This window comes from Pelodiscus sinensis, chromosome 32, assembly GCF_049634645.1.
Source record: "Pelodiscus sinensis isolate JC-2024 chromosome 32, ASM4963464v1, whole genome shotgun sequence".
Taxonomy (NCBI): Eukaryota; Metazoa; Chordata; order Testudines; family Trionychidae; genus Pelodiscus; species Pelodiscus sinensis.
In genome coordinates, this window is record NC_134742.1 from 12,395,444 (window position 1) to 12,423,443 (window position 28,000).

At 53.5% G+C, this 28,000-nt stretch overlaps 1 protein-coding gene across 2 annotated transcripts; it reads right to left on the reverse strand.

Moving 5' to 3' along the window:
• Positions 1–3,844: 3,844 nt before the first annotated feature.
• Positions 3,845–28,000, reverse strand: LOC102458635 (C-type lectin domain family 2 member B-like). Of its 2 annotated transcripts, XM_075914182.1 has the most exons (6): positions 27,137–28,000; positions 21,044–21,246; positions 9,230–9,328; positions 7,928–8,100; positions 7,209–7,315; positions 3,845–6,111 (listed from the first exon to the last, which is right to left on the reverse strand). In XM_075914182.1, the coding sequence occupies exons 2-6, from the start codon at positions 21,117–21,119 to the stop codon at positions 5,952–5,954; spliced, it is 615 nt and encodes a 204-aa protein (XP_075770297.1). In that variant the 5' UTR covers positions 21,120–21,246; positions 27,137–28,000; the 3' UTR covers positions 3,845–5,951. The 2 variants fall into 2 exon arrangements, with proteins under 2 accessions (XP_075770297.1, XP_075770298.1); XM_075914183.1 differs by lacking the exon at positions 27,137–28,000 and having other exon boundaries at positions 21,044–24,593.

Below are 28,000 nucleotides of genomic sequence, written 5' to 3' on the forward strand. Positions count from 1 at the left end.
CCCTATTCCGTTCGTTTCCTCTGGGGCACCTGGCCTTGGCCACTGTGGGCAGACAGGATGCTGGGCTGAATGGACCATTGGTCTGACCCAGTGTGGCCGTGCTTATGGATTTTAAGTCAGGACTCTGGTTTGCAGATTTCAAGGTCAGAAGGAACCACTGTGATCAGCGAGGCATCCGGTGGCACAGTAAAGATGACGACATTTATTAGGGCATAAGCTTTCGTGGGCTGGAGCCCACCTGTTTCTCTATGCTAGACTGGAAGAGTAAGGGTCTGTCTACACTACAGCGCTAATTCGAACTAACTTAGTTTGAATTAGTTAATTCGAACTAAGCTAATTCGAACTAACGTGTCTAGAACTAAAAACTAGTTCGAATTAGCGTTTTGCTAATTCGAACTAGCAAGTCCACATTAAGTGGACCCTGAACAGGGCTTAAGGATGGCCGGAAGCAGTGCCGGCAGGGCATCAGAGGAAGACTTAGAGCGTGGAGCTGCTGTCTCAGGCTAGCCGAGGGCTGCGCTTAAAGGGTCCTGATCCCCACCCTGGACAGACAGTTCTCAGGGGTGCCCCGCTTGCAGAGCAGTCCTGGCTTGGATTGCCCGGACTACCCACACTGGGCACATCACACCACTCGGCCATCAGCCCGGCTGCACTTGCCGCAGGCTGCGATCTGGGGAGAGGGGGCAATTGGGGGGCTGCAGGAGAGCTTCCACCCCCAGAAGCCCGCAGAGCCAGCCCAGTCCTCCCCATTGGGGGATCGTGCCCCATTCCTCCCTCACCTCCACTTACCCTTCCCTAGCCCCTTTTCTTGATGTACAAAATAAAGGACAATTGTGTTCAAAAATGGAATCTGTCTTTATTGAACAAAACTGGGGGAGACTGGGAAAAGGAGGTGGGAGAGGGGAAGAGAGAGGCTGGGAGAGGGGAGGGCAACTACAATGATCAGGGGTTGGGAACAGGTCCCAGATGAAGAGAGGCTAAAGAGACTGGGACTTTTCAGCTTAGAAAAGAGGAGATGGAGGGGGGACAGGATAGAGGTCTCTAAAAGCATGAGTGGGGTGGAGAGGGTGCATACAGAAAAGTTCTTCATTAGTTCCCATAAAGAAGGACTAGAGGACACCAAAGGAAAGGAATGGGTAGCAGGCTTCAAACTAATAACAGAAAGTTCTTCTTCACAAAGCAAAGAGTCAACCTGTGGAACTCCTTGCTGCAGGAGGCTGTGAAGGCTAGAACTAGAACAGAGTTTAAAGGGACGTGAGATCAAGTCATGGAGGTTGGGTCCATGGAGTGCTATTAGCCAGGGGGTAGGAGTGGTGTCCCTGCCCAAGGTTTGTGGAAGGCTGGAGAGGGATGGCACGAGACAAATGGCTTGGTCACTGTCTTCGGTCCATCCCCTCCAGGGTCCCTAGGGTTGGCCGCTGTCGGCAGACAGGCTACTGGGCTAGATGGACCTTTGGTCTGACCCAGGACGGCCATTGTAAGCTCAGGGCTCAGGGTTGGGGGTCTCAGTGGACCCCCTTGATTTTCATGCACACCTGCTCCTGGGTGGCCAGGCTGGCAGCTCTCCTGCCCTAGACGGCCACTTTCCTGTGCCTAGTGCGGAGATCGTGGATGAAGTCCACGATGTCCGCACTAGCCCAGGCGGGTGCCTGCCTCCTGCGGTCCCGGGCAAGCTCCCGGGAGCCGCCAGCCTGGTCCCGGGAAGAGGGGGATGGCTGGGGGGCATCGGGTGGCTGGCTCGAGCCGTGCCAGGTACAGGGTCTGCTGGCTGAGTGCTGGCAGGCTTGCACCTGGCACGGGCACCGTAGCCAGCCCGTGCCCCTTTAAGGGGTCCGGGGCCGGGAGGGGGGCAGACGAGTTTTCCTGGTGTTGGCCAGAGTGGCCACCAGGGAAACCTGGGGAGGGCTAGCCTCCCACTAGTTCGAATTAAGGGTCTACACACCCCTCAATTCGAACTAGCTAGTTCGAACTAGGCTTAATCCTCGTAAAATGAGGATTACCTAATTCGAACTAAGCGCTCCGCTAGTTCGAATTAAGTTCGAACTAGCGGAGCGCTAGTGTAGCGCCTATGAAAGTTAGTTCGAACTAACGTCCGTTAGTCCGAACTAACTCTGTAGTGTAGACATACCCTAAGGGAAGTCAATGGGAGAAACTTCCAGTCACCCCCCCCCCTTGCAGTGTAGACCCCTCCATAACTCAGCCTAAGGTACGTTGACTCCAGCTATGACAGTGCCATAGCTAGAGTTGGGTGCGTTAGGTCAGCTCTCTGTAGTACTGCAATTGGCTTGCTTACGGCTACAGCTAATGTGCCTTGTGCTTTGCCATAGAGCTTAAAACATCCTAGAATTGCAGGACTGGAAGGGACTTGAGAGTCTGGCCCCTGGCTCCCTGCCTGCTGTGAAGAGATGACCATTCATGACCAGCGGTGCGTCTACACTGCAGCGTTTTTCTGGAAACGCGGCTGTATTTCCGGAAAATCAATGCTTGCATCCACACTGCCAATGAGTTTTGATCGAAAATCGAAAGAACGGAGGGGTTTTTCTGATGGCAGTAAACCTCTTTCTATGAGGAAGAAGCCTTTTTCCAAAAAAGCTTTTTCGGAAAAAGTCACGTGTGGATGTGTAAGAGCGAGTTCTTTCGAAAGAAGAGACCTCCAGAAAATAACACAGGTGCCCTGGTGGTCACTCTGTCCACTGTCATCACAGCTTGTATGTGAGAAAGCGTCCATTCATGCATCTGACGAAGTGGGTCTTTGCCCACGAAAGCTTATGCTCCAATAAGTCTGTTAGTCTATAGGGGTACATCTAGACTACAGGCTTTTGTCGACAGATGCTTTGTCGACAGATACTTTCAACAAAGCTTCTGTCGACAAAGAGCATCTAGACCAAAGCAAGCCACTTTGTCGACATTAGAGTGTAGACACAAAGGACAGAGTAGATGCAATAACGCCTTCCGTCGACAGAACTCTGTTGACAAAAGGCGTTATGCCTCATAAAATGAGGTTTACCGCATCAACAAAACTGCCGAGTTCTGTCGACATTATGTCGACAGAACTTGGCGGTAGTGTAGACACAGGTATAGTTTTGTCAACAAAAGTCCACTTTTGTCAACAAAACCCTGTAGTCTAGACACACCCTAAGGTGCCACAGGACTTCTCGGTGTCCATTCAGTGTGGATGCTCTCTGTCGAAAAAGCAGATCCCTTTTTTGTGGCACTTTTGCAGTGCGGACGCTCTCTTTCGGAAGAAGTTTTTTTGGAAGATCTGTTCCGGAAAAGCTTCTTCCGAAAGAAGCCGGCAGTCTAGATGTAGGCAGGGAGACATTCTGCTACTACAGACATCAGGGCCAGGTGAGTAGAGGGACTGAACTGGGATTGAGCTGTTTGACTGGGAGATGGGTTGGAAGTAGGGGGGACTACGGCCTATAATGGCAAGGAGAAAGGAGGGTCAGGGCACAACAGGGAGGCAAGATCAAATCAGTATCTTAGATGCCTATATACAAATGCGAGAAGTATGGGTAATAAGCAGGAAGAACTGGAATTGCTAACCAATAAATACAACTATGATATCATTGGTATTACAGAAACCTGGTGGGATGGGACGCATGATTGGAATGTTGGTATGGAAGGGTACGGCTTGCTCAGGAAGGACAGACAGGGAAAAAAGGGAGGAGGGGTTGCCTTGTATATTAAAAATGTACACACTTGGACTGAAGTGGAGATGAACGTAGGAGATAGCTGTGTAGAGAGTCTCTGGGTTAAGCTAAAAGGGGTAAAAAACGAGGGTGATATCATGCTAGGAGTCTACTACAGGCCACCTAGCCAGGTGGAAGAGGTGGATGAGGCCTTTTTTAAACAATTAACAAAACTATCCAAAGCCCAAGATTTGGTGGTGATGGGGGACTTCAACTATCCAGACATATGTTGGGAAACTAACACAGCGAGGCACAGGCTATCCAATAAGTTTCTGGACTGCATTGGAGACAACTTTCTGTTTCAGAAGGTTGAAAAAGCTACCAGAGGAGAAGCTGTTCTGGATTTGGTTTTAACAAATAGGGAGGAACTAGTTGAGAACTTGAAAGTGGAAGACAGTATAGGGGACAGTGATCACGAAATAATAGAGTTCATGATCTTAAGGAAAGGTAGAAGGGAGACCAGCACAATTGAGGTAATGGATTTCAGGAAGGCAGATTTTGATAAGCTCAGAGAACTTGTAGGTAAGGTCCCATGGGAAGCAAGACTGAAGGGAAAAACAACTGAGGAGAGTTGGAAGTATTTCAAAGGGACGTTGTTAAGGGCCCAAAAGCAAACAATTCCGCTGTGTAGGAAAGATAGAAAATATGGCAAAAGACCAGCTTGGCTTAACAAGGAGATCTTGCACGATCTCAAAATAAAAAAGGAGTCGTATAAAGGATTTAAGCTCTGGATCTAGAGAGAGCCGGCTCAAGGGCGCTCAGCCAGGCTGGCTTCCCATTTCTCTGGGATGTCATAACAGCGTCAAAGCCCCCTGCCTGCACCCCCGCTTAAAGAAGGCGCGCGGGAGAGAAGGTTGTTCGAATGGCCCCTAGCAGCTGACTTAGTAGCTACTCAGAACTGGCGTCCTACAAAATAAATAAATAAATAAATCGGTGAAATGAGATCAAACGAATCAGTCCCACATTGCATCATCTAAATGCTCCTTCCTGCACGCTGAGCAGTTCCAGCAGGAAACAGCTGCCCTGGAACCGATCCCAAGGGCTGGAGCTTGGTTCAGAAAGGTAGCCGGAGCGGGCTTAGGAGGCCCTAAGGATGTGCCACTGTCCCACCGCCCTTCCTGGGGGGAAAATCCACCCGGCCCAGGCGCAATGTCCCAGATCCAAGCAGGCTGGGTTCTCCAGAGTAACAGCGAAAGAAATCCAGGCCTGTCGTGCATTCTTCGATGAGAGCAATGGCCTCACTAGAAGGGGCCAAGAAGTCCCCTAGTGGACAGCGATGGAACAACCAACCAGCTGGAGAAGACTCTTCCAGACCTTTAGATGATGCTTCATGCCCTGAAGTAAGAAAGTTTGGATACCAGCGAACCTCCTGTTCATTTCCTCTCTCCTATGAAGAATAGCCTCTAAGTTCCCTGTGTGCTTTTTTTTTTTTTTTTTTTTTTTTTTTTTTAAATAAAAAAGCCCTGCTGGCTGTTGGCTTCACAGCCATCTTGCGGCAGGGAGTTCCACTGAGTAATTGTGCGTTGTGTGAAAACACGGCTCCTTTGATCCATTTCTAGTTGTCTGATTTTCTGTTTTGTCAAGCACCCCTGTTGTTCTTGTAGCCGCAGGTGGAGTGAAAAGCAGCTCCCCAGTCGACCTTCCCCGTCCCAGTCTTTCTTCCTCCTCTCGTTCCTGTCCCGATTATCTGGCACAAAAAGCCCCAAACTCAGCCCTTGAGAGTCGCGTCTCGCCTCACATCTTTCTTGTTCCCAGTCCTTGAACCAACTCTAGCTCTGCATTGGATATAGTTGACCTGCGCTGTCCTTCTGTTAGCATGTGCCTTTTAATTGCGCAGCGACATCCGTGTTTTCTGTATTATCCCGTAGCCCGTTCCTTAAACATGCCTGTGTCTTCTTTGCTTTCCTGTCACCTACTGCATCCTCAAGAGAGGTTTTGCACCCAGCCATTTACCATGACAGTGACTGCATGCAAGGGGCTGACCTCTCTGAATGGGAAATGTGCTTGGATTTGAATGGAGGCAGCAAATCACCCTCTCTCCTCCTGAGCAGCGATAGTTAGGTGAGCCTCTAGATGAATGATCCTCATTTGTTCCTGCACGGGGCCCTATCTGCGATTGTCCCGCTGTATTTCGCTTTTCATTGGGTGGCCTGTTCCTGGTCTTGTTTTTCAGTCCGAAAGAATTGGTTTGTTTACGTTTCAGCCCCGGTGCACTGGATGCGAAAGACGCCTTCTCTAGTAGCCCCCTGTGAGCCTTTGTCAGAGATTTTTTCGTTCCTGACTCCTCTGCGTCGTGCTTTGCTGGACTGTGTAGGCATCGGGCTGGCTGCAGACCCAGTTTCTCTCAGTGGTGCACCGCGAGGAGCTGACCGACTTGTCATTGAGGTAGGCGCAGTCCCCTCCTCCTCTTATCAGCAGCCTGCAAGGAGAGAGCATGAAGCCGTCGTCAGCCCCACCGACCGGCCTTTCCCGCCACTGCCCGTCACTGAGGCAGGGGCTCCCCAAAGCTCTGTCAGCATGACCCCCTTATAATAAATTATTTCCTCCCAGGAGCCCAGGTAGCATGGAGGACGCCCGGCCTCCACACCGCACCCTGTGCCCCTGGGCTCAGCTTCTGTGCATCCCACCTCTTGAGGAGCAGCTGTTCCGGGGCACGCAGGGTACAATGGTGGAGTGGCTGAAGAGGTAGGGGAGGGGGTGGAATGGGGTGGGGCAGGAAGAGGCAGGATGGGGGGATTTCAGGGGAGAGGGAGGGTGGACTTGGGGCACAGCAGGGGCCACACATCCTCCAGGCTCAGATTAGGCCAGCTCCCATGATGCAGTGTGGTTTCCCGTGCACTGAATGTGCATAGAGGAAGGGTTGCCAGGTAAAACCCCCAGAAAATACCGGACGTGTAAAATGTCTGGTATTTTGTTTTTCTCTGACAGAAGGCTTGTTGGGGTATTCTTCCCCTGCTGCATCTGGTAGGGGCAGGGAGAGCATGGGGATTTAAAGGCACAGTGACCATTTTTTTTTCTCAATAACTTTGGTGCCTTTTTTTTTTTTTGGCTGCTCAACCAATTTTTTTCCCCGCCATGTTCTGTGTTTTTTGTGAAACTAGCTGGCAACCCTACATAGAGGACGCCATTTTGCTCTCCAAAACGGCCTCCGCCACTCAGCGCAGCCTCGTCCACAGGGTGCGAGGCGAGGTCCGGTGGCGAGGAGGACGCCATTTTGTAGAACAAAATGGCATCCTGTGGGCATCGTGTGAGGAAACAACCGTGCGAGGTGACATTGAGTGGCGCAAACCAGGCACCACCCGCTAACACAGATATCCACATTCTCTATCCCTGAGCCACCACATCCCTGGCTCTGGAGATGGATATCCGCAGATCCTTTTTTTCCTTTGGATCCCAGTTTTGGATCCTCTCAATACAGATTTCCCTTGCTTCTCCTTCAGTATGTACATGGCAAAACTTGGCTCTGTCTCGATTCAGCACCACAGCCACCAAAACAGACAGAAAAGAAAGACTCACGGGCTGTCGAAATCAGACCCATTCACCCACTTCCACTGCTTCCCCTCCTGCTCTTTCCAGAGGCCGATCCAATGCTCGGAGATGCCTTTGTATCGCATCATGAAAGCCTGGAACCGAGAGAAAGGACAAAGTTTGGTTCCACATTTCCCCGGGTAGCAGAGCATCTGCCATTCATGAAGGACATGAGGCGATTCACATGTTACACGAGAGTCCTTCTCTCTCACACAGGGAGGGGGGGGCTTGTGTGTGGGTGTCAGTGGAGAGGTTTGTTTCGGTGGGGTTTGTTATTGGAGGTGTCCACACTGCGTGTGTGTGTGCAGTCAGGGGCTGTGAGGGCTCAGATCCACTGTGGGCCATCACAGTGTGGAAAGCGTGGTCCCCTCACCCGTGGGTTACACTGATACCCGAGCATGCAGGCCACAGACGTGCACCTTGCTCGTGGAGCAGCAGGTGGGGAGGGTCTGGACGGTCCTGAGCTCCCAGGCGAGTCCACTCAGCAGTCTAGGCCCAGGCACCATGGAAACTCCAGCTCCCTCTCCGAGAGGCCTTGCTCTTAAATGGCGCCTGAGGAGCACAGATGCCAACCAGGGTCCTCATCCTGCAGCTTCAGGCTCTTTTAGACACCTGGGGCCACAGCCCCGGAGTCCTTTGCAGACCTTGGCCATCACTCCGGCAAAGCCCCTGTCACCAACAGACTCTGCGTCTGTCTGTCTTCTCACCAGCTCCTGCTCGCTGTCAATCCCAGCCAGCGCCGCACCGAGGGCAGAGCAGTTCGTCCGGCTGTCGTTCCAGCTCAGTTCAGCCTCGGAGAAATAGTAACACTTCCCTTGGTATCCGAGCCAGCCGTCCGGGCACCAGGGCATGAACCGGGGCAGGGCTTTAGATACTAGCACTGAAAGAGAGAGAGAAAAACACACAGTTCAGAGCTCATAATCCTCTTCCCGCCCCCACGCAAATGACCCCCACTCCAAGACTTTGGCGAGTGGTCGAGGGCCGCGCTCTTCTGTGGAGGCAGTGCGGGGTGTGGGATGGACGTTGAGGGCAGAACAGAGCTTGGGGTGGGGGACGGCGCCTCTCCCCACCTGCCCCTGGCTCACAGTGGTGCACAGGGACATGCAGGCCCCTGGTGCCAGCCACTCTGAGCAGCATGCAGGGACCGGACAGGCCAGGAGCCTGCTGGAGGCTGCCGTTGGGCCGTGGGTTGGACTTTCCTCAGCCCTGGTCTATAATCTGGTAACAGCCACAGCCACACGGCCAGGCCAGGGGAGTCTCCGCGGGGCAAACACCTGAAACTGTCCAGGTTTGGGAGGCGAAATTCCATTCCCGTGCCTGTCCCTCTGCACTGCGGGGGATCCCGTGGGTCGCCATGGGAACTACGGTGTCAAGAAGACGGTTCCCAGGGCCCGTTTTGTCATCACCGGCTACAGGTGGGAGCAGGGAGAAGACGCCTTCCCCTCGCCCACGGCCGATACCTGCGCGGCGAGAGCCAGTGACTATGGGGATTGCTACATCACAGGGGCCCTGCCATGCTGCCGCAGCCGGGCCCCTGTAGTGCCGGAGTGTAGCTCCTTCCTGCATCGACGGAAGGGTGTTTCCCCTCGCTGCAGTTAATCCCCCCATCCCAGAGGCTGTAGCTAGATCAGCAAAAGGATCCTTCTGTCCATCCAACCGTGTCTACACGAGGGATGTAAAATCCCGGTTAATCAGTTCACTAGTTAACCATGATGTTTAACCAGTTAATTGCTTAAATGGGGGTGGTGTGGTCCCTGTTCTGTGGCCAAGGGCTGCTCGGGCCAGGCCAGGCCCACGGTGCCTCATTGCGGGCAGGCGGGAAGCTGTTCCAGCCCTGTTCACCATAACCGGCAGGTGATCCTTGCTGGTTAACCGGTTAACCATGCGCAGCCCGAGTCTATACCGGGGTCGGTGTGACCTAACCGTCTTGCTCTGAGCGTGGAATTTTTCTCTGCCCTGTGCGATGCAGCTGTAAACCAATCACACACACACCGGGATTAGCCACTCACCTGACAGAACCGCAATGGCAACAATGAGACCGACAAGTACAACCGCCAGTGCGACTGTATATGCCACCTGTTTCCTGTGCTGGCAGCCACGGCTGTTATCTGAAAGAGAGAAGAGGCCCTTAGTTCTCCTGAGACTGGGGCACTTGGAGTCAGTGGCTACACAGGGTCTGTGCTACCCTGGTGCTAGGAGCGGTTATTGATCTAGGGCAAAGGGTCCAGAATTGTCCCTCACTCTGGATCCTCCCGTGTCTACAGCGTCACTGCGAAGGGACGGTGGTAGCGACAAGCGGGGCGGAGAGAGGGTTTTGTTCCTTTATCGCCAAGATCCCTCACCCAAGTTTGAGACTGTAGGTCACTTACACTTAACAGACACCCCTGTGGTGCACAGCTACAATACGGGCTATATCCATGCCCTGCCGAGAACTACACCATTGTGATATCAGCGGCAACGCAGCCAATCAGCTGCCTTAATCTAGACCCGATTTGCATGCAACGGTTTCATTGGTCACAAGAGGGACGACAGCACCAATGGCGGCTTACGTCGCCCAGCCGCCGTACCCACCGTGAACGGGGCTGTTTCATTCCACTGATGGCGCCTTCCTGGACTCTCCCACAATTGACACGTCCCAAGGGCGAGCGGATCCCGGCTCACAGGGGAGAAGGGATGGGAATGTGGGACTCACCCTCATTCTTCAGTGTGGGCCCCCTGCCCAGCCTGCGCCCCTCCTCCCGACACTAAGTCTGCATGTGTGCTGATTCTCGCAAGGGAGGGTGGGTTGCTCCGGGGAGAGCAGTGACTGTCTTTTTCCATACAAGACACTTTTCTCAGGCTGCCTAGCTGTTAGTTTCTTTCTAGTTTCCTCAGTGTGCAAATTAGCTCTCATACATTATGGCTGAAACTGAGCATTTTAAACGTTCTTCCTGTGTGCAGCTACCTTGCTGAACCAGGTGTGTTCAGTGGAGGACCTGGGTGTGTTTCCTTATGTAATCTTTGGCACGTGGAAGTCTCTGCCTCAGTTTCCCATCTGGGCTATGGTCGGAGAACAGTAATTCCCTCTCGCACAAGGGTGCTGCAAGAGTAGACTCATTCCCAGGCTGTGATGGGCCCCCCCTTAATGGGGATAGGGCCCAGATACGAGTTTATCTGATAGCGTAGGAGATTGGTTTATGCTGAGGGCTGATTTAGTTCCACCAGATCCAGAGGGCTCCTCAAGGACTATCTGGGTTCGTTCTCTGGAGGAACATCCCGTCAGATCTCAGATGATCAGTGGGCAAAAATTCTTCAGCGGAAGTGAGTAAAGATGCTGGGAATTTTACAGCAAAGACCTTTAAAGCAAGTGGGGTGAGCTGCCAGTGTTCCCTGTAAGCCGTGCATCTGGGCGGGCAGTTGGGAGGATTCCAATGCCACGTGGCTGATTAGCAGAGCGCCCAGTGCAATATGTCTTTATATTGGTGGTGCACATCTGCCCGTGCACCAGTGCACAAAATAAAATTTATTCCATGCATGGATGGAGTAACTCAGAGGGAACATTGTTAGCTACTCGGGTCCAACCTCAGACTACATTTTATGTTTTAATGTGAGCTGGTAGCTCATCATGCTGGCTGTGTCTAGACTGGCAAGTTTTTCTGCAAAATCATTTGATTTTGCAGAAAAACTTGCCAGCTGTCTACACTGGCCGTTTGAATTTCTGCAAGAACACTGACGATCTCATATAAGATCATCAGTGTTCTTGCGGAAATACTGTGCTGTTCCCGTTCAGGCAAAAGCCTTCTTGCGCAAATCATTTGTGTAAGAGGGCCAGTGTAAACAGCATAGTACTGTTTTCCGCAAAAAAGCCCCGATGGCGAAAATGGCGATTGGGGCTTTTTTGCGGAAAACTGCGTCTAGATTGGCCACGGATGCTTTTCTGCAAAAAGTGCTTTTGCGGAAAAGCATCCTGCCAATCTAGACGTGCTTTTCCGAAAATGCTTTTAAAGGAAAACTTTTCCATTAAAAGCATTTTCGGAAAATCATGCCAGTGTAGCCGTAGCCGCTGTGTCTTCGCTGCTATTTCACCCAAGTCAGCTAATGGGGGTTATCCACCCCACCTGAGAACAGACCTTTTCCTGCAACGTGGACAGACGCTCTCTGTGACCAGACGTGACCAGAGAGCTGTGGACCTTGGAAACCTTCCAGTCAAAATTCACATAACTGGGCAAAATGTTTCAGACATATACTTTTATGGGAAAAATTCCCAGCAACTGACTCATTGCCTCTGAAGAATTTTTGCCCACTGATCATCTGAGATCTGACAGGATGTTCCTCCAGACAACCAACCTACATAGTCCTTGAGGAGAGGAACCCTCTGGGTCTGGTGGAATTAAATCAGCCCCCAATATAAACCAATCTCCTGTGTATCTACATAAGCTCTTATCTGGGAATTACTGTTCTTGCACCATGGTATAGATGGGAAACTGAGGCAGGGCGAGACTACCTTGTGCCAAAGTTTACGCAAGGAATCACACCCAGGTCCTCCGCTGCCCAGCCTGGCCCCCAAACCACTAGGCCATGCTTCCCTCAGAAGTCAGCTCCGAGAGTGAATGGAAAAAAATTCCTCCCTCCCCCAGAAGGGTGATTGAAAGCCACAAAAGTGCCAGGTGTGAGTAGTGAAACAGGGAGGGAGGAGGAGGTTGTATTCCCAGCCCAGCAGCTGACAGGATGCTGGCAGTTCACAGGGGAAGGGGGTGGGCGAATTTCCGCAGCCTGTGGGAGAAGGAAACATGCGGCCGGAACATGTGGGCCCTCGCCTCACCTTCCCACCGACAGGGGAAATCTGGCCTCACAGAACGGCGGGAGAAAGGGACGTGGGGTGCGGGGGAGGGAGAGACACGGGGCAGATCTGTAAATGGGGGTGCAATATGAGCCCCCTCAGGATACATCATCCCTCCTCCCCCCAGACTCCATAGTCAGGATCCCAGCTGGCAGTGAGGGCCTGTGGGGGCAGTTGGGGAGGGGGGGAAGAGTGAAAACCTCCCCTCAGCAACAGAAGGAAGAGGACAGAGAGGGCAGGTGAATAGAGGGGGGAGCAAGAGGCTTTTGCTCAGCCTCTCCCTCCCCCCCAGACCCAGCCTGGCTCCCAGCACAGCAAACCAGCCACCCTGCTCCCAGCCAGCGTTAGAGCCTCAGCCCCACACGTGCGAGCTGCAGTCACTCTCCAGCCAGGGCAGCACCAAGGGGCCGACCCCCCAGTGCGGCCTGGGTCCAGTGAGCTGCCCCCAAAGGCTGCTGCATCGCAGCCCCCGTCCCGTGGGGTCCTCCCCAGGCCGGCCGAGTATCACAGCTCCGCTCAGCCTGGGCCGCCCGCCCCGACACCAACACGGGGGCGTGGAAAGCCACAGAGGAGCTATAAATATCACAGCACGAGGGAGTGATGGCACCAGCCCCTGCAGGTCAGGCGTGGGCCTGCCCCCAGGTGACACGACGCCCCGTGACAGCTTTACGCACTAGTTACACAGCGCGGGGGTTTGCCCGCTGCGTCGCTCATGGGTTTAGAGGCCACCCAGATGACTGGGCGGGAAATTTTAGCCTTCAAAAGGAAACACCCGCCGTCGCTCTTCTGAGAATCCCCGCCCGCCAGCCCTCCTTTTCTGCACACGACAGCGGATTTCCTACTCGTCACGACGCCACCGCTCTTTCCACTTGCCCTTCCCTTCTTCCCCGGAGCACCGCTGGGGTTCCCCCACCATGGCCTGCGCCCCAACAGCTGCAGCAGGGAGCTGACCCCACGCAGGAGCCGGGCGGCTGCTGTACCCTGGGCTTGCCTCTGGGATCACAGCTGTGCCGGAATAGTGGGGGCTTGGCGATAGCCCCTTCCCCCCACCCGGCCCATTGCTGGACCCTTCCTTCCCCATACACCTTCCCCCCTGCTGCTGCTTCCGCACTGCCCCACAGCTGCCTCCGCTCCCTCCCCCCTGCTGGCTTCCTGCCCTTCTCATCTCTCCCTCCCATGGCTAACCCCTTCCTTCCTTAACCGCTCCTCATTCCTAGCTGCTGACTCCTTCTCCACTCCCTGCGACCGCTTCCTGCCCTTTTCCTTTCTTCCAGTGCCTGGCAGAATTGGGCATGGAACAGACTTGGAGGAGTGATGTCTAAACCTGCAGCTCCTGCAGCGGGGAAGTGGGGCCGCAGCTAGGGAAGAGGCTTGGATCAAGCTAGTGCCCCTAAACGAGCAGCAAAGCAGCATCAGGGGTTTGGCACGAGCTAGGAGGGCAGGTTCATACCTGCGGGGCTAAGGGGACACGCCGGGCCAGGCCACTGCTCCGCTGTGATTTGTAGCAGCTCCCTCGTGATCAATGCTGGCTCAGGCGTGAACCCCCAGCTGTCGACAGAGCTATGTCATTTCTAGAACTACAGTATGTCTGTCAGAGGCTGGAGAGTGATAGAAATGTAGCCGTGTTAGTCTGGGGTAGCTGAAGCAAAATGCAGGACAATGTAGCACTTTAAAGACTAACAAGATGGTTTATTAGATGATGAGCTTTTTGGTATATATGGTTGTGACTACTTTCTTCCACTATTTGATCAGAGGAAGTGGGTCTGGCCCACGAAAGCTCATCATCTAATAAACCATCTTGTTAGTCTTTAAAGTGCTACATTGTCCTGCATTTTGCAGAGGCTGGAGAGGGATGGCAGGAGACAATTCGCTGATCATTGTCTTCAGTCCACCCTCTCTGGGGCCCCTGGTGCTGGCCACTGTCGGCAGACAGGATACTGGGCTAGATGGACCTTTGGTCTGACCCAGTAAGGCCGTTCTTATGTTCTTATGACACACTTATATGGCAGGGGCTTTCTGTTCTCCTCTTGTGTTGGTTTGGCTCTCTGGCAAGTCTGTGCAGGGACAATCATAGCGTAGAGGTCAAGGCAAGTGTCTCGGTTTGATTTACCAAAAATAATCACATTAAAAAACCCCCAAACAAACAAAAAAAACCCCAATTCCTATTTAGATCACTCAAAATTGGGCATTTACAGTATGAGCAATCAGTGGGAGTGTAATAAATTCCCCTCCTTTTGCCAATTAAACTACTATTCAGTTAGGTTAAGCAAATATTAGTTGGGACCTGTCACGAGTTAGAGACGTCTCTTTTTTTTTTTAAATCCCCAGAGTCTACCTTGGAAGGGAGGCAGTTAAAGATCAGTTTTGGCTTCGTCTGTTGGACGGGGCATGTCAGGGCATCCCCCCCTTGCCTGGCTGCCCTGCTGTAGATACATTGCCAGCCCCTGTACCTGGCTTCCGCAGCTCTACTTGGGCGCATGCAGATGCTGGCTCTGCTGGAGGGGTCTGTGGAGGGCAGCTTGGCCATGGGGGGAAGGAGAGGGGAGCTGGGGGAAAGGGGCCAGAGAGAGGGAGGAGGCATAATGGGGGAACCAACCGGCCCCCTCCTGCAGACACATCTCTGCCCCCCTGTCCACTGGCTCCCCGGACACCTTCGAGGAGCAGCGGGTGTTATTACAAGTGATGTTGGGAGAGGGGGGGAGGTGACACCCCCAGATTCCAGGGAGCAGAAGGGGCAGGACCAAGCCTGGAAGGGATGGGACCAGCCCCTTCCGATTGCTGGAAAACCACCCTGCAGCATGGCGGGCTGGCAGCTGCTTGCAGGGGGGGCTAACAGGATTGCCGGGCCCCTGGGCAAGGTGTGTATGGGGGGGTCCTGGCTCCGTATTCCCAGAAGGGGCCTCAGCACGTTTCACTGGCAACCAAACTTGGGCAGGGAGCGAGTTGGGGGGGTGGTGGGAGAGGAGCTCCCTCCCCTGCAGGAAACATGTGGCCCTGCACTGGGTGGACAGCTGGGGCTGGTGGGGACAGGCACACGACTGGTCACATGATCTCCCCTTTAAATCATACCCCCAGTGTGGAAAAAACCAATCACCTGTGCAGGGGAGCCCGTAGGGTTGCCCGATGGTTTAAAAAAAAAAAAAACCTGGATAAAAATTTGTCAAGCAAAAAAAAACCCACCAGGGAAAATTTGTTGAGCAAAATAATAAAAAAAAGAGTCGGGAAATAACCAGGGGACACCTGAGGGCCACAACGTAAGTGTGGTTGCTTATACATGCAAATATATATGCAAATATATGCAAATCGCTTCTTTCACACTAATGGGCATGAATACAAAGATGAAGGCAAGACTACCCAACACGCAGGCCCCATTTAAAAGTCAGTTCTGCTGATATTAAGAAAATGCAGTAGTTACCCAGTTTTCACCCCTATTCACAGCACTTTTAACAAGCAAGGACAGTGCAGGAATTTAACGCCTAAAACGCATCTCAACAGAAGACCAGTCTATTGACTCCATTTCGGTTTGGGCTACTAAAACACAGATCCGGACAAACTGCACCATCACCCCAAACCACACTCCATGGGCCACAAACAAACAGGCCACGGGCCACGTGTTGAGTAGCCCCGGTCTAGACCATCCCTGACAGGTGTCTGTCTACCCAACATGGTGATTCCATGGCCGCCTCAGGCAATTTTCTTAGCTGCCTTGTATTTTCGTCCCAAACTGCAGTTCTAAGGAGCCTGTTCGTGCAACTTCAACTCCTACTTCTGGTGGTTCTGACCTTGGCCTGCTCATTTCAAACCCAACGTCTGGGCCCAACGAGGAAGGAGTGGAGGCAGATTGTCTGACACCTGGAGGCCTCCCCCCATCCAGCTTTTTCTACTTCTTCCTTCCCCAGGACGTAGTCACAAGCTCCAGATCCCAGTCAGTATCCGGTGCAGCACAGAGATCTAAGGTTGCCAGATGGTTTCAATAAAAATACCAGACACACTTGACATTACATCACAATCGACATTCCGTCTTATTTAGAAAATACCGGATATCTTAGAACATAAGAACATAAGAACGACTGTACTGGGTCAGACCAAAGGTCCATCTAGCCCAGTATCCTGTCTGCCGACAGTGGCCAGCACCAGGTGCCCCAGAAAGGGTGGACCGAAGACAATGATCAAGCGATTTGTCTCCTGCCATCCCTCTCCAGCCTCTGACAAACAGAGGCCAAGGACACCATTTTATCCCCTGCCTAATAGCCTTTTATGGACCTAACCTCCATGAAATTATCTAGCTTCACTTTAAACTCTGTTATAGTCCTAGCCTTCACAGCCTCCTCTGGCAAGGAGTTCCACAGGTTGACTACGCGCTGTGTGAAGAAGAACTTTCTTTTATTAGTTTTAAACCTGCTGCCCATTAATTTCATTTGGTGTCCTCTAGTTATCTTCTCATTTCTATTTTCTCAATTTGTTTCCTGAACAGAAAGCTCAAATATTGGATTGTCCAGTTCAAAACCGGACTAAGCAGCAGTTCTGCAGAAAAGGACCTGGGGATTACAGCTGAGAAGCTGGATATGAGTCAACAGGGTGCCCATATCGAAGAAGGCTAATGGCATATTAGGTGCAACTCCCTGAAGGGGGGTTCCAAAGAGGATGGAGAGAGGCTGTTCTCGGTGGGGACAGGGGGCAGAACGAGGAGCAGCGGGCTCAAGTTGCAGTGGGGGAGGTCTAGGTGGGATATTAGGAAAAGCTGTTGCTCTAGGAGGGCAGGAAAACACTGGGACGGGTTCCCTAGGCAGGGGGTGGAAGCTCCATCCCTAGAGGTGTTTAAGTCCCGGCTTGACAAAGCCCTGGCTGGGTTGATTGAGTTGGGGATGGTCCTGCCTTGGGCAGGGGGCTGGATTCGATGACTCCTGACGTCTCTTCCAGCCCTAGGATTCTATGATAGGGAGGAGATAGAATGAGAAATCAATCAACTCTCTCCTGAAGTTACCTCTCTGGGAAGAGTCCCTCTATCCTGCATCCACCTTTAAGGCAGATGCTTACCTTAGGTAGTTAATCCATTGACAGGAGAACATGACTCACAAAGCAGAAAATATTATGCTTGATTCAGTTATATTAGATTAAAAAACAAATTAAAAAAACCAGTTGAACTGAAAAATTTCCGCATTGACTTTCGGTGGAAACATCTTATTAATCTCTACTTTAGATCTTTGAAAAACAGGATTCGGAGAGCGGTAAAAAATGAGAAAAACATGCCAACCAAAAAACCAACTCCCATAGAAACCCTAAACAAACAAACCAAAAAACAACCGCGCCTATCCCTACCGCACCCCTTCACAAATCTCATTCGGGGGTGCGCTGCGGCCCTGTGCAGAGAAAGAAGACCGTGGTCTAGATGTGACAGACACAACTCCCACTGCGGTGTCCCAAATATCAGGGAGCAACAGACGTGGCCTCCGACTGTCATACGTCTCACTGAAAAGCATCCAGGGGAAAACGAGGTTGGCCCTGGAGATATTGGGCTAGACACAGGGCGACACCAGCTCGGGAGAGACAGCAGTGATAGCAGGGGAGCAACCCCCAAACGCAGCATGTGACCCCATCCTGGAAGGGGCAGAGCCGCCTCTGACAGGCACCTACAATCTGGTTTCTTCTAACACCTTGGCAACACAGGTCTGGCTTGTTCTGTGACAACCATCACCAAAAGGCAGCCTTGGTGGAGGCTCAACAGATACCCCAAAGAGATGTTATCATGTAGTTGGTGGCTGTTGTGGGGTTGTTGAAGCTAGCGGGTGTTAACCATCACCTTTCTTTACAACACATGGTCTGGTAGCGCTTTATAGACCAACAACACATGACCATGGGATCATGAGCTTTCGTGGGCACAGCCCACTTCTTCAGATGACTGGAGTCATGAGTTTAGGATGTGTAGATCCAAAATAAATAGGAGAGAAGTGGTGAGGGAGGGGGGTGAGGGGGAAAAAAGGAGGAGGGTGGGAGACAGAGTATAGAAAATCAGGAAGGTAGAGCTGGGAATCAGTAAGGGTATGTCTACACTACAGCGCTAATTCGAACTAACTTGGATACAATCAGCCAATAGGAGCTCAGAGATTAGCCTGAGGGAAGGAGGCAGCAGATGTGGGGCTGCAGCAGGCAGGGAGCCCAGCCTGCCTTAGGGATGCTGCAGGGCTGCTGGCCAGGAGATGCCTACGTAAGTGCGTCCCAGCCAGAGCCTGCCTCTGCTACCCCTGCTCTCCAACTCCCTCCCCCAGGTCACCATCCAAATCCTCTGCACCCCCGTGCCCCAGGTCACAACTCCCTCCCAGACCCTGTACTCCCTTCTACACCCCCTTCCCCAGGCCGGAATCCTCTCCTGCACCCAAACACCCTCCCAGATCCTGCACCCCATTCTCCTGCCCCTGATCACAACCCCCTCCTCCACCCAAACAAACACCCTCTCAGACCTTATGCCATCTCCTGCACCCCAGTCCCCATGCGCTGTTCTGTACCCAGCCTCCACCCTAGACCTCACATCTCCTCCACAGAGAAGTGTGGCCCTTGACCACTTTCCAAAATCTTGGAGTGCCCCCCCACCAAAAATTATTGCTCACCCCGGGTTAAACTCAGGTAGCTCAGGGTATGTCTACACCAGCCCCCTAGTTCGAACTAGGGAGGCTAATGTAGGCATTCAAAGTTGCAAATGAAGCCTGGGATTTAAATATCCCGGGCTTTCTTTGCATCTCCCCATCCGGTCGCCATTTTTAAATCCCCCTACTCTGAACTGACTGCCCGCAGCTACAGGAGGCAGTCAAACGTTAACTCGAACTAAGTCCTTAGTTCGAGTTAACTGTTACACCTCATTCCACGAGGTATTGAATCTGTTAAAAGGATGAACCCCCGGCAGGAAGGGGTTGTGCAGAGCAGAGATGAGATATCAGGAATAGCAGAGCGGAGATGAGCTATATCACGAATAGCTGAGCTGACACTATGAATTGCAGAGCAAGGAAAGCAATGCAGCATTGCCAGGGTCAGCCAAGTGGTGAGAGGGCGAGGCACCGCAGACCTGGGTCATTGGGCCCTCCTTGGGCTGGCAGCCTGAGAGCCCAGCTGGAGAACTGGACAGGACTGGTTTTGCAGCCCAGGATGACCCTGGGGCATTGGCCCAAAACTTTTCCCACTGGAGCTGGAATCCTGACAAGGGCAAACAATGCAGGACTGAGACAGCCTGAGGTAGGCCTGAGTGGGGTATTAGGACCCAGAAGCGGAGTCACCCTGCCACACTATTCTATATCCCTGGCTCTGTAATTTCCACTCCAACGCAGCTGATGAAGTGGCTTTTACCACAAAAATGGATGCCCCAATAAGTTTGTTAGTCTCTAAGGCAGGGAGGGGCAATTGTTTTTCAAGGGTGGGGGCACTTTGGGAATTTCTGAAGTGGTTGTGGGCTGCCCCAGAAAGGGTGGAGCCTTGGGCAGAAGGGGCAGGACCAGGAGGCTTTGTTGTCCACGGATCCTAATTGGCCTGCGGGTCAGGGAGTACGTGAAGTCTTAGCACCCTCCACCCCCCACTCGTTGTCTAGGAAGGAGTTCTGCAGAAAGGGATCTAGGGGTGATAGTGGACCACAAGCTAAATATGAGTCAGCAGTGTGACACTGTTGGGGGGGAAGGGAAGCCAACATGATACTGTGTTATCAGGAGAGTTGTGAGCAAGACACGAGAAGTCATTCTTCCGCTCTACTCTGCTCTGGTTAGGCCTCAGTTGGATGACTGTGTCCAATTCTGGGCTCCTCATTTCAGGAAAGTTGTGTAGAAATTGGAGAAGATCCAGAGAAGAGCAACAAAATGAGTCAAGGTCTAGAGAACAGGAGCTGTGAGGGAAGACTGAAAGAACTGGCCTTGTTTAGTTTGGAAAGGAGAAGACTGAGAGGGGACACAGGAGCGGTTTTCAAGTACCTAAAAGGGTGTCACAAGGAGGAGGGAGAAAAATTGTTCTCCTTGGCCTCTGAGGATAGAACAAGCAGCAATGGGCTTAAACTGCAGCAAGGGTGGTTTAGGTTGGAAGTTAGGAAAAAGTTCCTAACTATGATGAAACACTGGAATAAGTTGCCTGGGGGGGGGGTTGTGGAGTCTCCATCCCTGGAGATATTGAAGAGCAGGTTGGCCAGACACCTGTCAGGGATGGTCTTGACGGTGGTTGGTCCTGCCATGAGGGCAGGGGGCTGGTCTGGGTGGCCTCTCAAGGTCCCTTCCGGTTCTAGTGTTCTACGGTAACATCTATGGACCACTATGAATTTTGAACAGCTGGTGGTTCCCTCTGGTGCATCTTGCCCAGCCCTGCCCTAAGGTGCTGAGGTCTCGTGGTGGTTTTTGCAGACACAGACGAACACGGCTCCCCTCTGAGACACCTGGCTATGCAGCCGTCACTTGCTAGAGGCAGGCCGGCTTCTTGAGGCTCGCAGTGGGCTGGAGGGGAGGGATGTGTGTGTACCAGGGCCCCTGCTCTCCCATGCTCCTATCCCCACATGCATTCCTGGATTATCTCCATAGGAAGGAGCCCGGCTCCCCTGGATTTTGAGGGAGCAGGCTGGCCTGGCATGCCAACTGCTAACCCTGGGGGGATTCACCCCAGTCCCCAGGCTAGCTGGGGCTGAGAACAGGTTTGGTTTCCCTGTATTTTTCACAGTTGTATTTAAGGCACCACAAACACCTTACGCCTACCCTCGCACTTGCAGGTGTTCCAGTGCCAGCAACAGACACGTCACCCAAACTCCTCCGACACCTGCACTGTGGTCTTTGCAACACCCTGTCTGCACCAAAACAGAAACTGGCACCTTCTTTGCAAACTCAGGCTCCACCAAGCTGCAGGGAGCAGTGGGTGAGATTTACTAGCCTGGGCTCTGCACAGTAGCAGGGTGGGTGGATGGAGGAGAGGGGGTGTCAGAATAGGTCCCATTGACAATCCACAAAGCCAGAGACCCTCATGGACATGTTGAGAACCAGGCTTGTGTTACCTGGCTTGGCTCCCTCGGGGTGTCCAGGGATACTGGGATAAATGCCGTTGCATAGCGTTTCCCTAGCAAGATCCATTCTTTCCTCTCGTCTCAGCGGGACACGCACGAGGCTCCTCGATTTCACGCGCTAACCGGTGTAGGGAGTCAGTTCTGTTCAGCCGGGGCCAGGAGTCTCTGTGGATCTTCTCCAGCAATCAGCGGATCTGCAGCACAAGAGGGAACAGCCAAAATGTGTAAAGGGCTGTTTCTGTGGACCACCACTTGGAGAGTCACAGAGACATCCCTGTTGTCCACCTGGGATATGGGGCATGGGAAGTTCCCACGGGCAGATGACTGGATCCCACCTTCCCAGCTCTTAAAAGGGTTCAGAGACCCCCGGCGAGGTTGAAACTGCTCCCCAAAGTGCTGCTGCCTCAGACACATGGCAGGGGAAACTGAGGCAGGAGCCCATTGGCACTCTGATGAGGATCCCTGGATACAACTTCTCCCATGGCATGATAGCCTGGCTTTTCCCCCCAAGCACAGCCCGTCTCCCCACCAGGCCTGCCCTAGCCTCTCGTAGTCCTCTGATGCCTTCACACGCAGTCATTGCTCACCCCCCCACACTTTCTGGCGGGAGGGGGAAGTCAGGCTGCGGGGGAAGCTTTGGGGTGAGGAGGACTGTTTGCGGGAAGAGCTGGTACTCAAAAAGGGGGGACCCAAAGCACCAGGCTTGCCGTGCATTCCTGCCTCAGTTTCCCCACCTGTGCTGCCTCCGTGCACAATGGAGCCTTTACGCGCCGATGCCTCCGCAGAAGGGGACTGAACTCCCCACTCTGCACCCTCGCCCCGTGTGCAGCCCTGCGCCCTCCCACACAGCAGCCCCCTGCTCACAATCCTCCCCCAGGTATTCCCTCCCCAGGCACTGACACTGCCTTTAACACTCCTCTGATTCCTCCTAGGTCACTCTCTGACTTCCAGCCCTCCCAGAATTGTAATTTCCCAGAATTACAGCCCGCCTTTTTCTTTTGGTTTCTGAATGGCGAGGCAGGAAAAGGCGGGATGGGACTTGTCTTCCTGCTTTGGGCATTTCCAAATATAGCCTAGGAAATAATTTTGAAATAAGAGCCCCCAAGATAACTGTTTCGAAAGAGAGGTGTCCACACTACAGGGGAGACTCAAAAGTAGTCTGGGGCAGGCTCCCTCTGGCTGTGTCTACACAGCAAAGTTATAAGGGCTGTTATTCCGAAATGACTATGTGAGTGTCTACACAGCAATAGTGTTATTTTGGAATCATTTCAAAATAAGAGACAGATAATTCTGGCTTATGTGAACCTCATTCTATGAAGAGTAATGCCTCCTCCGAAACAGCTATTTTGGACTAGGGGCTGAGCAGACATCACTTCTGCTATTTCGAAATAGCCCATCCCCCGGGGCTCTAACTCAAGATAGCACGTCTACATTAGGGGAGCCTGCCTCGGATTAATTCTGAGGCTTCCCTGCAGTGTAGATGCTCTGTTTCAAAATAAGCTTCTTCGGAATAACTACTCCAGAATAGCTCATTCCAAAATAACTGTGCAGTGTAGACGTAGCCTGAGGGTACATCTGCATTGCAAGGTTCTTTCAGAATAACTGACGTCATTTCGAAATAACGTAGTGTAGTTCTACACTATAATATCGAGCTGGAGGACTTCATTTTCCAACTCCTGTAACCCTCATTTCACGAGGAATAAGGCACCTCAGAGGTAGTGTTCTCCCTTCCACTCCCTGTCGTACAGACAGTGCCAAAAGCCGAGTTAAGCTATTTCGACTTCAGCTACGCATTTGATGTAGCTGAAGTTGCTTCGCTTCATTCAACTTTTGACCTTCTGTGTAGACGTGCCCTTAATGTGGACACACTACCTCGACTTAGAGCCCCACGAAGCACCGGGTTGTAATTACTTTGAATGACTCTGGGGAGTCGTTATTTTGAAATAACAGCCCTGGGGTGTCCACATGACTGCTAGTTTGAAATAACTATTCCGAAATAAGCGTTATTCCTCGTGGGACGCAGGAGTTATTAGTTCGAAATAACCAGCCCCTCATTTCGAAATAGGGGGCTGGGTAGTGCGGACGCGCCGCTTGTTATTTCGAAATAACTACCTGGTGTAGCTCCAGGCTGAGACCAGCCATTCCCTCAGGGTGAGGAGAAGCACCAGACACTTCATTCTGGAATATTCCCTCCATGCACAAGGCACCAGGCCAAACACCCTTTCCAGGAAAAATGGTTGAAACTTTGTTGACCCTGGTGTTTTCCAGCCAAACAAAAAAAAGGGGAGGGGAAGGGGGTTGTCCAAACCTAAGGGGAGTTTTGGAAGAAAGAGTCATTTGGAGAAACACTTCCCAGCAGGAATTTTGAAAGCGCTTTCATTTGGGATTTAAAAAACCTCCTTTACTAAGATTTTGTGCTTCTACCCCTCACTGTTGGCACTGAAGGCAGGAGAACAAACAGCATCTTTGGATCCCCCCCACACATGCCTGAAATATATATAAAAAAATAACAGGGGGCAGCCGTGCAGAGCTGGGGTCTGACTTTGGAGGGTAGACAGGCTGCAGTCTCATTTGCGCTCCGGTCAGAGAGTGGCGAATGAGCTGCAGGTTTGAGTCCAGAGGTTGGCTGGAACTTGCTTTGGGAATGATGCTTTTTGTCATGTTCCCTCTCACCTGCCCCCTTCCTGGTGGCCTCAGGGTTAGAGATGTTCAATATCGGTTAATTGAACAGTCGATTAACCTCATGAATTCTTATCGGGTTAGTTGACTATTCTTTAGTCCCCAGGGGTAGGACCAGCAGCCAATACGATCCAGCCCCACTCCCGAGAAGCCCCCTACCACTCCACGCTGCTGCCGCTGTATCAGAGGCAGCAACGTGGGATGCCAGTTTAAAAACCAGCTCCCCTTGTGGACCAGCTGCCTGTCACCCCATGCTGCTGCCTCTGATAAAGAGGCAGCAGCACAGGGTGGCAGCAGCCCCTGTCTGGGGGAAGAGAGGGTCTGTGCTCCCAGAACTGGCATGAGCAGGAATTGAGCCGGGCTCCCTGTCTGCCTGGCTCCTAATACACTTTAAATGCAAAGCCGCAGTGGGAGTAGCTCCTGGACCCATCACAAGCCAGGACTGGGCTGGGCTGCTGGCCAGCCTGCTAAAAGATGTACTGGCTGGGGGAGGGAGGGAAATGCGGGTAGTCTAGAGCATTCACCTATACGCTTTTGCTTATCGGTTAATCGACTGCCCTCTTCCATCCCGACTCAGAGCAGCACAGCCCAGGGTACCATGTCTGGGGGACTAGGGGCGCAGTAACCCCCTTCCCAAGTTGGAGCCCCTGGATTTCATACGGATAGTGAGGCAGCAGCACGGAGGGTGACAGGGGAGGCTGGAACCAGTACACATGGGGAGTTAGCTTTTAAGCCGGCTCCTGAATGCCAGCTCTGTGGAGCCACCTGGCCCTCTTTGCTCCCCCCACAGAGGCAGGGGGTGGCAGGAGCCAGGGCTCAAGAGGCACCTCCCCACAAGCACTGGCTTTGTCGAGTTGTCTCCCCCTCCCACCGTGCTGCTGCCTCTGTATCAGAGGCAGCAGCACGGACGGAGGGGGCAGGTGGGATGCTGATGAAGTCTCTGTCTGCAGGGAGCTTAGGCCCCCTATGGACAGTGTGGGGCAGCAGGGGGCTCCTTGTGAGCGGGGCCAGGAGCACACTGGCTGCTGAGCCCCACCCCCAGGGACTATGGAATAGTCGTGTAACCACGATGATTGTGCGCAGTTACACAATTGCTGGATGAATCCACATCTCACACCCCTAGTTTTTGCAGCATTTTCAGGCCAATGGGGTGGAGGAGGATCCCTTCTTGTCGGTTTAGACAATAGATCTGGGGCCCAAAGCTTCTCTGGGTCACTTCTCATGCCAACTGCCCCCTGGCGTCCCCACGCACCCAGGCCAGGGCTCCTCGCCCCACCCACCCACACTCCACTGAGCACGTGATTCACCCAGGGACCCCCCCCACCCTGCCTGAGCAGTTACACTGTGACTCAGTGGGTCACCCCCATCTCCTGGTGTCTCATAGGGGGAGCCCCTTCCAACTCCTTGCCCTCCCATCCCCCAATCCAGCCACTCCTGGCAGGGGTGACTGGTGAGGGGTGACACAGAGGGCCACCAGCCATGTGACCCCCCCCCACACACACTCTGCTTCCCCTGATGCTGCCGGTGAGTGCAGGGGGCTGGACCCTGACTGTGGGCACCAGCCGCTGCCCCAGAGACTCCTGCCCATGGCGCTGGTGGGTGCACCTGCCCCCTTGGGCCCCCGTGTGCCCCCAGCAGTCCTGCCACCCATCCCCCAGGGCCCCAGCCTCAGACTGAGCGAGCTCCGAGGGCCGCCAGCCCCATGTGACCGGGGGGCGCAGGAACAATCGGCGCAGGGGGGCGCTGAGCCCAAAGCAAACCCCGGAGAGACGGGGACTCCTTCAGGCCAGGGGAGCTGCCAACACCAAGGCCAGTCCCAGCAGCAATGCTCCCCCACACACCACCCACCCACCGGCCGCTGCTCTCCTGTCTGGCTCTCGGCCAGCTCACCGTCCCCTCCAATGCACACACCAGGCCAGACCCTGCCAGCACGGTGCAGCAGAAAGAACGTGGATACAGCACACACACACACACACTGACACACACTCACATGTACACACAGACACTGACACACACAGACACCCCCACACACACAGAGACACACACACACACGCAGAGACACACAGACACAGACACACAGACACACACACACACTGACACACACTCACATGTACACACAGACACTGACACACACAGACACCCCCCCACACAGAGACACACACACACGCAGAGACACACAGAGACACAGACACACAGACACACACACACACTGACACACACTCACATGTACACACAGACACTGACACACACAGACACCCCCCCACACACAGAGACACACACATACACGCAGAGACACACAGAGACACAGACACACAGACACACACACACACTGACACACACTCACATGTACACACAGACACTGACACACACAGACACCCCCCCACACACAGAGACACACACACACACGCAGAGACACACAGAGACACAGACACACACACACACTGACACACACTCACATGTACACACAGACACTGACACACACAGACACCCCCCCACACACAGAGACACACACACACACGCAGAGACACACAGACACAGACACACAGACACACACACACACTGACACACACTCACATGTACACACAGAGACACACACACACACACACACAGAGAGACACACAGAGACACAGACACACAGACACACACACACACACACTGACACACACTCACATGTACACACAGACACTGACACACACAGACACCCCCCCACACACAGAGACACACACATACACGCAGAGACACACAGAGACACAGACACACAGACACACACACACACTGACACACACTCACATGTACACACAGACACTGACACACACAGACACCCCCACACACAGAGACACACACACACACACACACACACACACGCAGAGACACACAGAGGAGACACAGACACACACACTCACATGTACACACAGACACTGACACACACAGACACCCCCCCACACACAGAGACACACACACACGCAGAGACACACAGAGACACACACACACACTCTCACAGACACACTGAAACACACACACACAGACACACTCTCACAGACACACTAAAACACACACACACTCACAGACACACTGAAACACACACACTGCAACACACACACAGAAACACACACACACACAGACACACACACACTCAAACACACACACACACACACACAGACACACTGAAACACACACACTCAAACACACACACACACACACACTGGAACACACACAGAGAGACACACACACTCTCTTCTCTCCCTTTCCCTCTCTCCCACTCCCGGGAACTCTGCTTGTCTTTACCAGCCCCAGCGGGGTCCTGGCCCCAGCTGCCTCCCCCCAGCCAGGGCAGCCCAGGCCCAGACACCCCCCTTCACACACAACCAGGGCTCCCAATCCCAGCCCCAGTCCCAGCCCTCTCACCTGGGAGCGGCTCTCACAGCGGCTGGCGGAGGAGATGCTCTTGCACTGTCTGCAGGGAACCTGGCTCAGCCTCCCACTCGGCGATGAAGTGAAACTGACTCACTTCCTCCTGAGCTGGCAGAATCTCCGGGCCTGCGGTTCCCCAGCACGTCGGGCCAGTGGGCGGGCGCGGGGCCAGTCTGGCCAGGCCTGGGGTCCCTAGAGCCCCCAGAATGGTCCCTACAGCAGCAGCTGCTGCTCCCAGCTCTGGGGGCCCCATGTTCATTCCTAGGTGTGATGGGCCCCGCGCCCTGCACCTCTCGGTCCCCAGGGGCCTCCAGCCCTTCCCCAGGGATTGGGACCTCCCCCCCCCGCCATGTCCCTGGCTGGAGACCAACGCCTGCCCCACGGGCTGGCAGCCCCGCGCTTGCTGAGAGAGACCCTCACCCCAGAGCCACTAGTCCTGCCACCCCACAGGCTCCCTGCCTCAGCACAGGGGTGCCCCCCTCTTGGGGGGCAGGGGAGAGGGGCGGGGAGGGGGGACGATGCCCCCTGAGTCTCACTGAGCAGCTTGTACTTTGTGCTGTGTGTTTGTACAGCGCCTAGCGCAGGGCTGGGCGAGGGGCGGCCCTGGGACCAGATCCGGCCCCTTTCGATGTTGATCCTGCTGCCCCCGCCACCGAATTCCCAGGCAGGGGCTCAGGCAGCAGGATGCCGGTTAAACGGCTCCCGGCTCCCAATAGCTACCCTGGCAAAGGCCAGAGTCGGGAGCCCTTCAAATCGCCACGGCAACCCCGGGTTGGCATCCGGCAACGTAGCAGCACCAGGGCCGGGAGCCGCCAGCCCTTTGTCGTGTTAAGAACATAAGACCGGTCGTACTGGGTC

Coding starts and splice junctions, on each gene's coding strand:
- LOC102458635 (XM_075914182.1), bottom strand. CDS start 21,119: ATGGATCTTGCTAGGGAAACGCTATGCAACGGCATTTATCCCAGTATC. Junction 9,329..21,043: donor CCCCGAGGGAGCCAAGCCAG/GTAACACAAGCC, acceptor TCTCTCTTTCAG/ATAACAGCCGTGGCTGCCAG. Junction 8,101..9,229: donor TGCCATTGCGGTTCTGTCAG/GTGAGTGGCTAA, acceptor TCTCTCTTTCAG/TGCTAGTATCTAAAGCCCTG.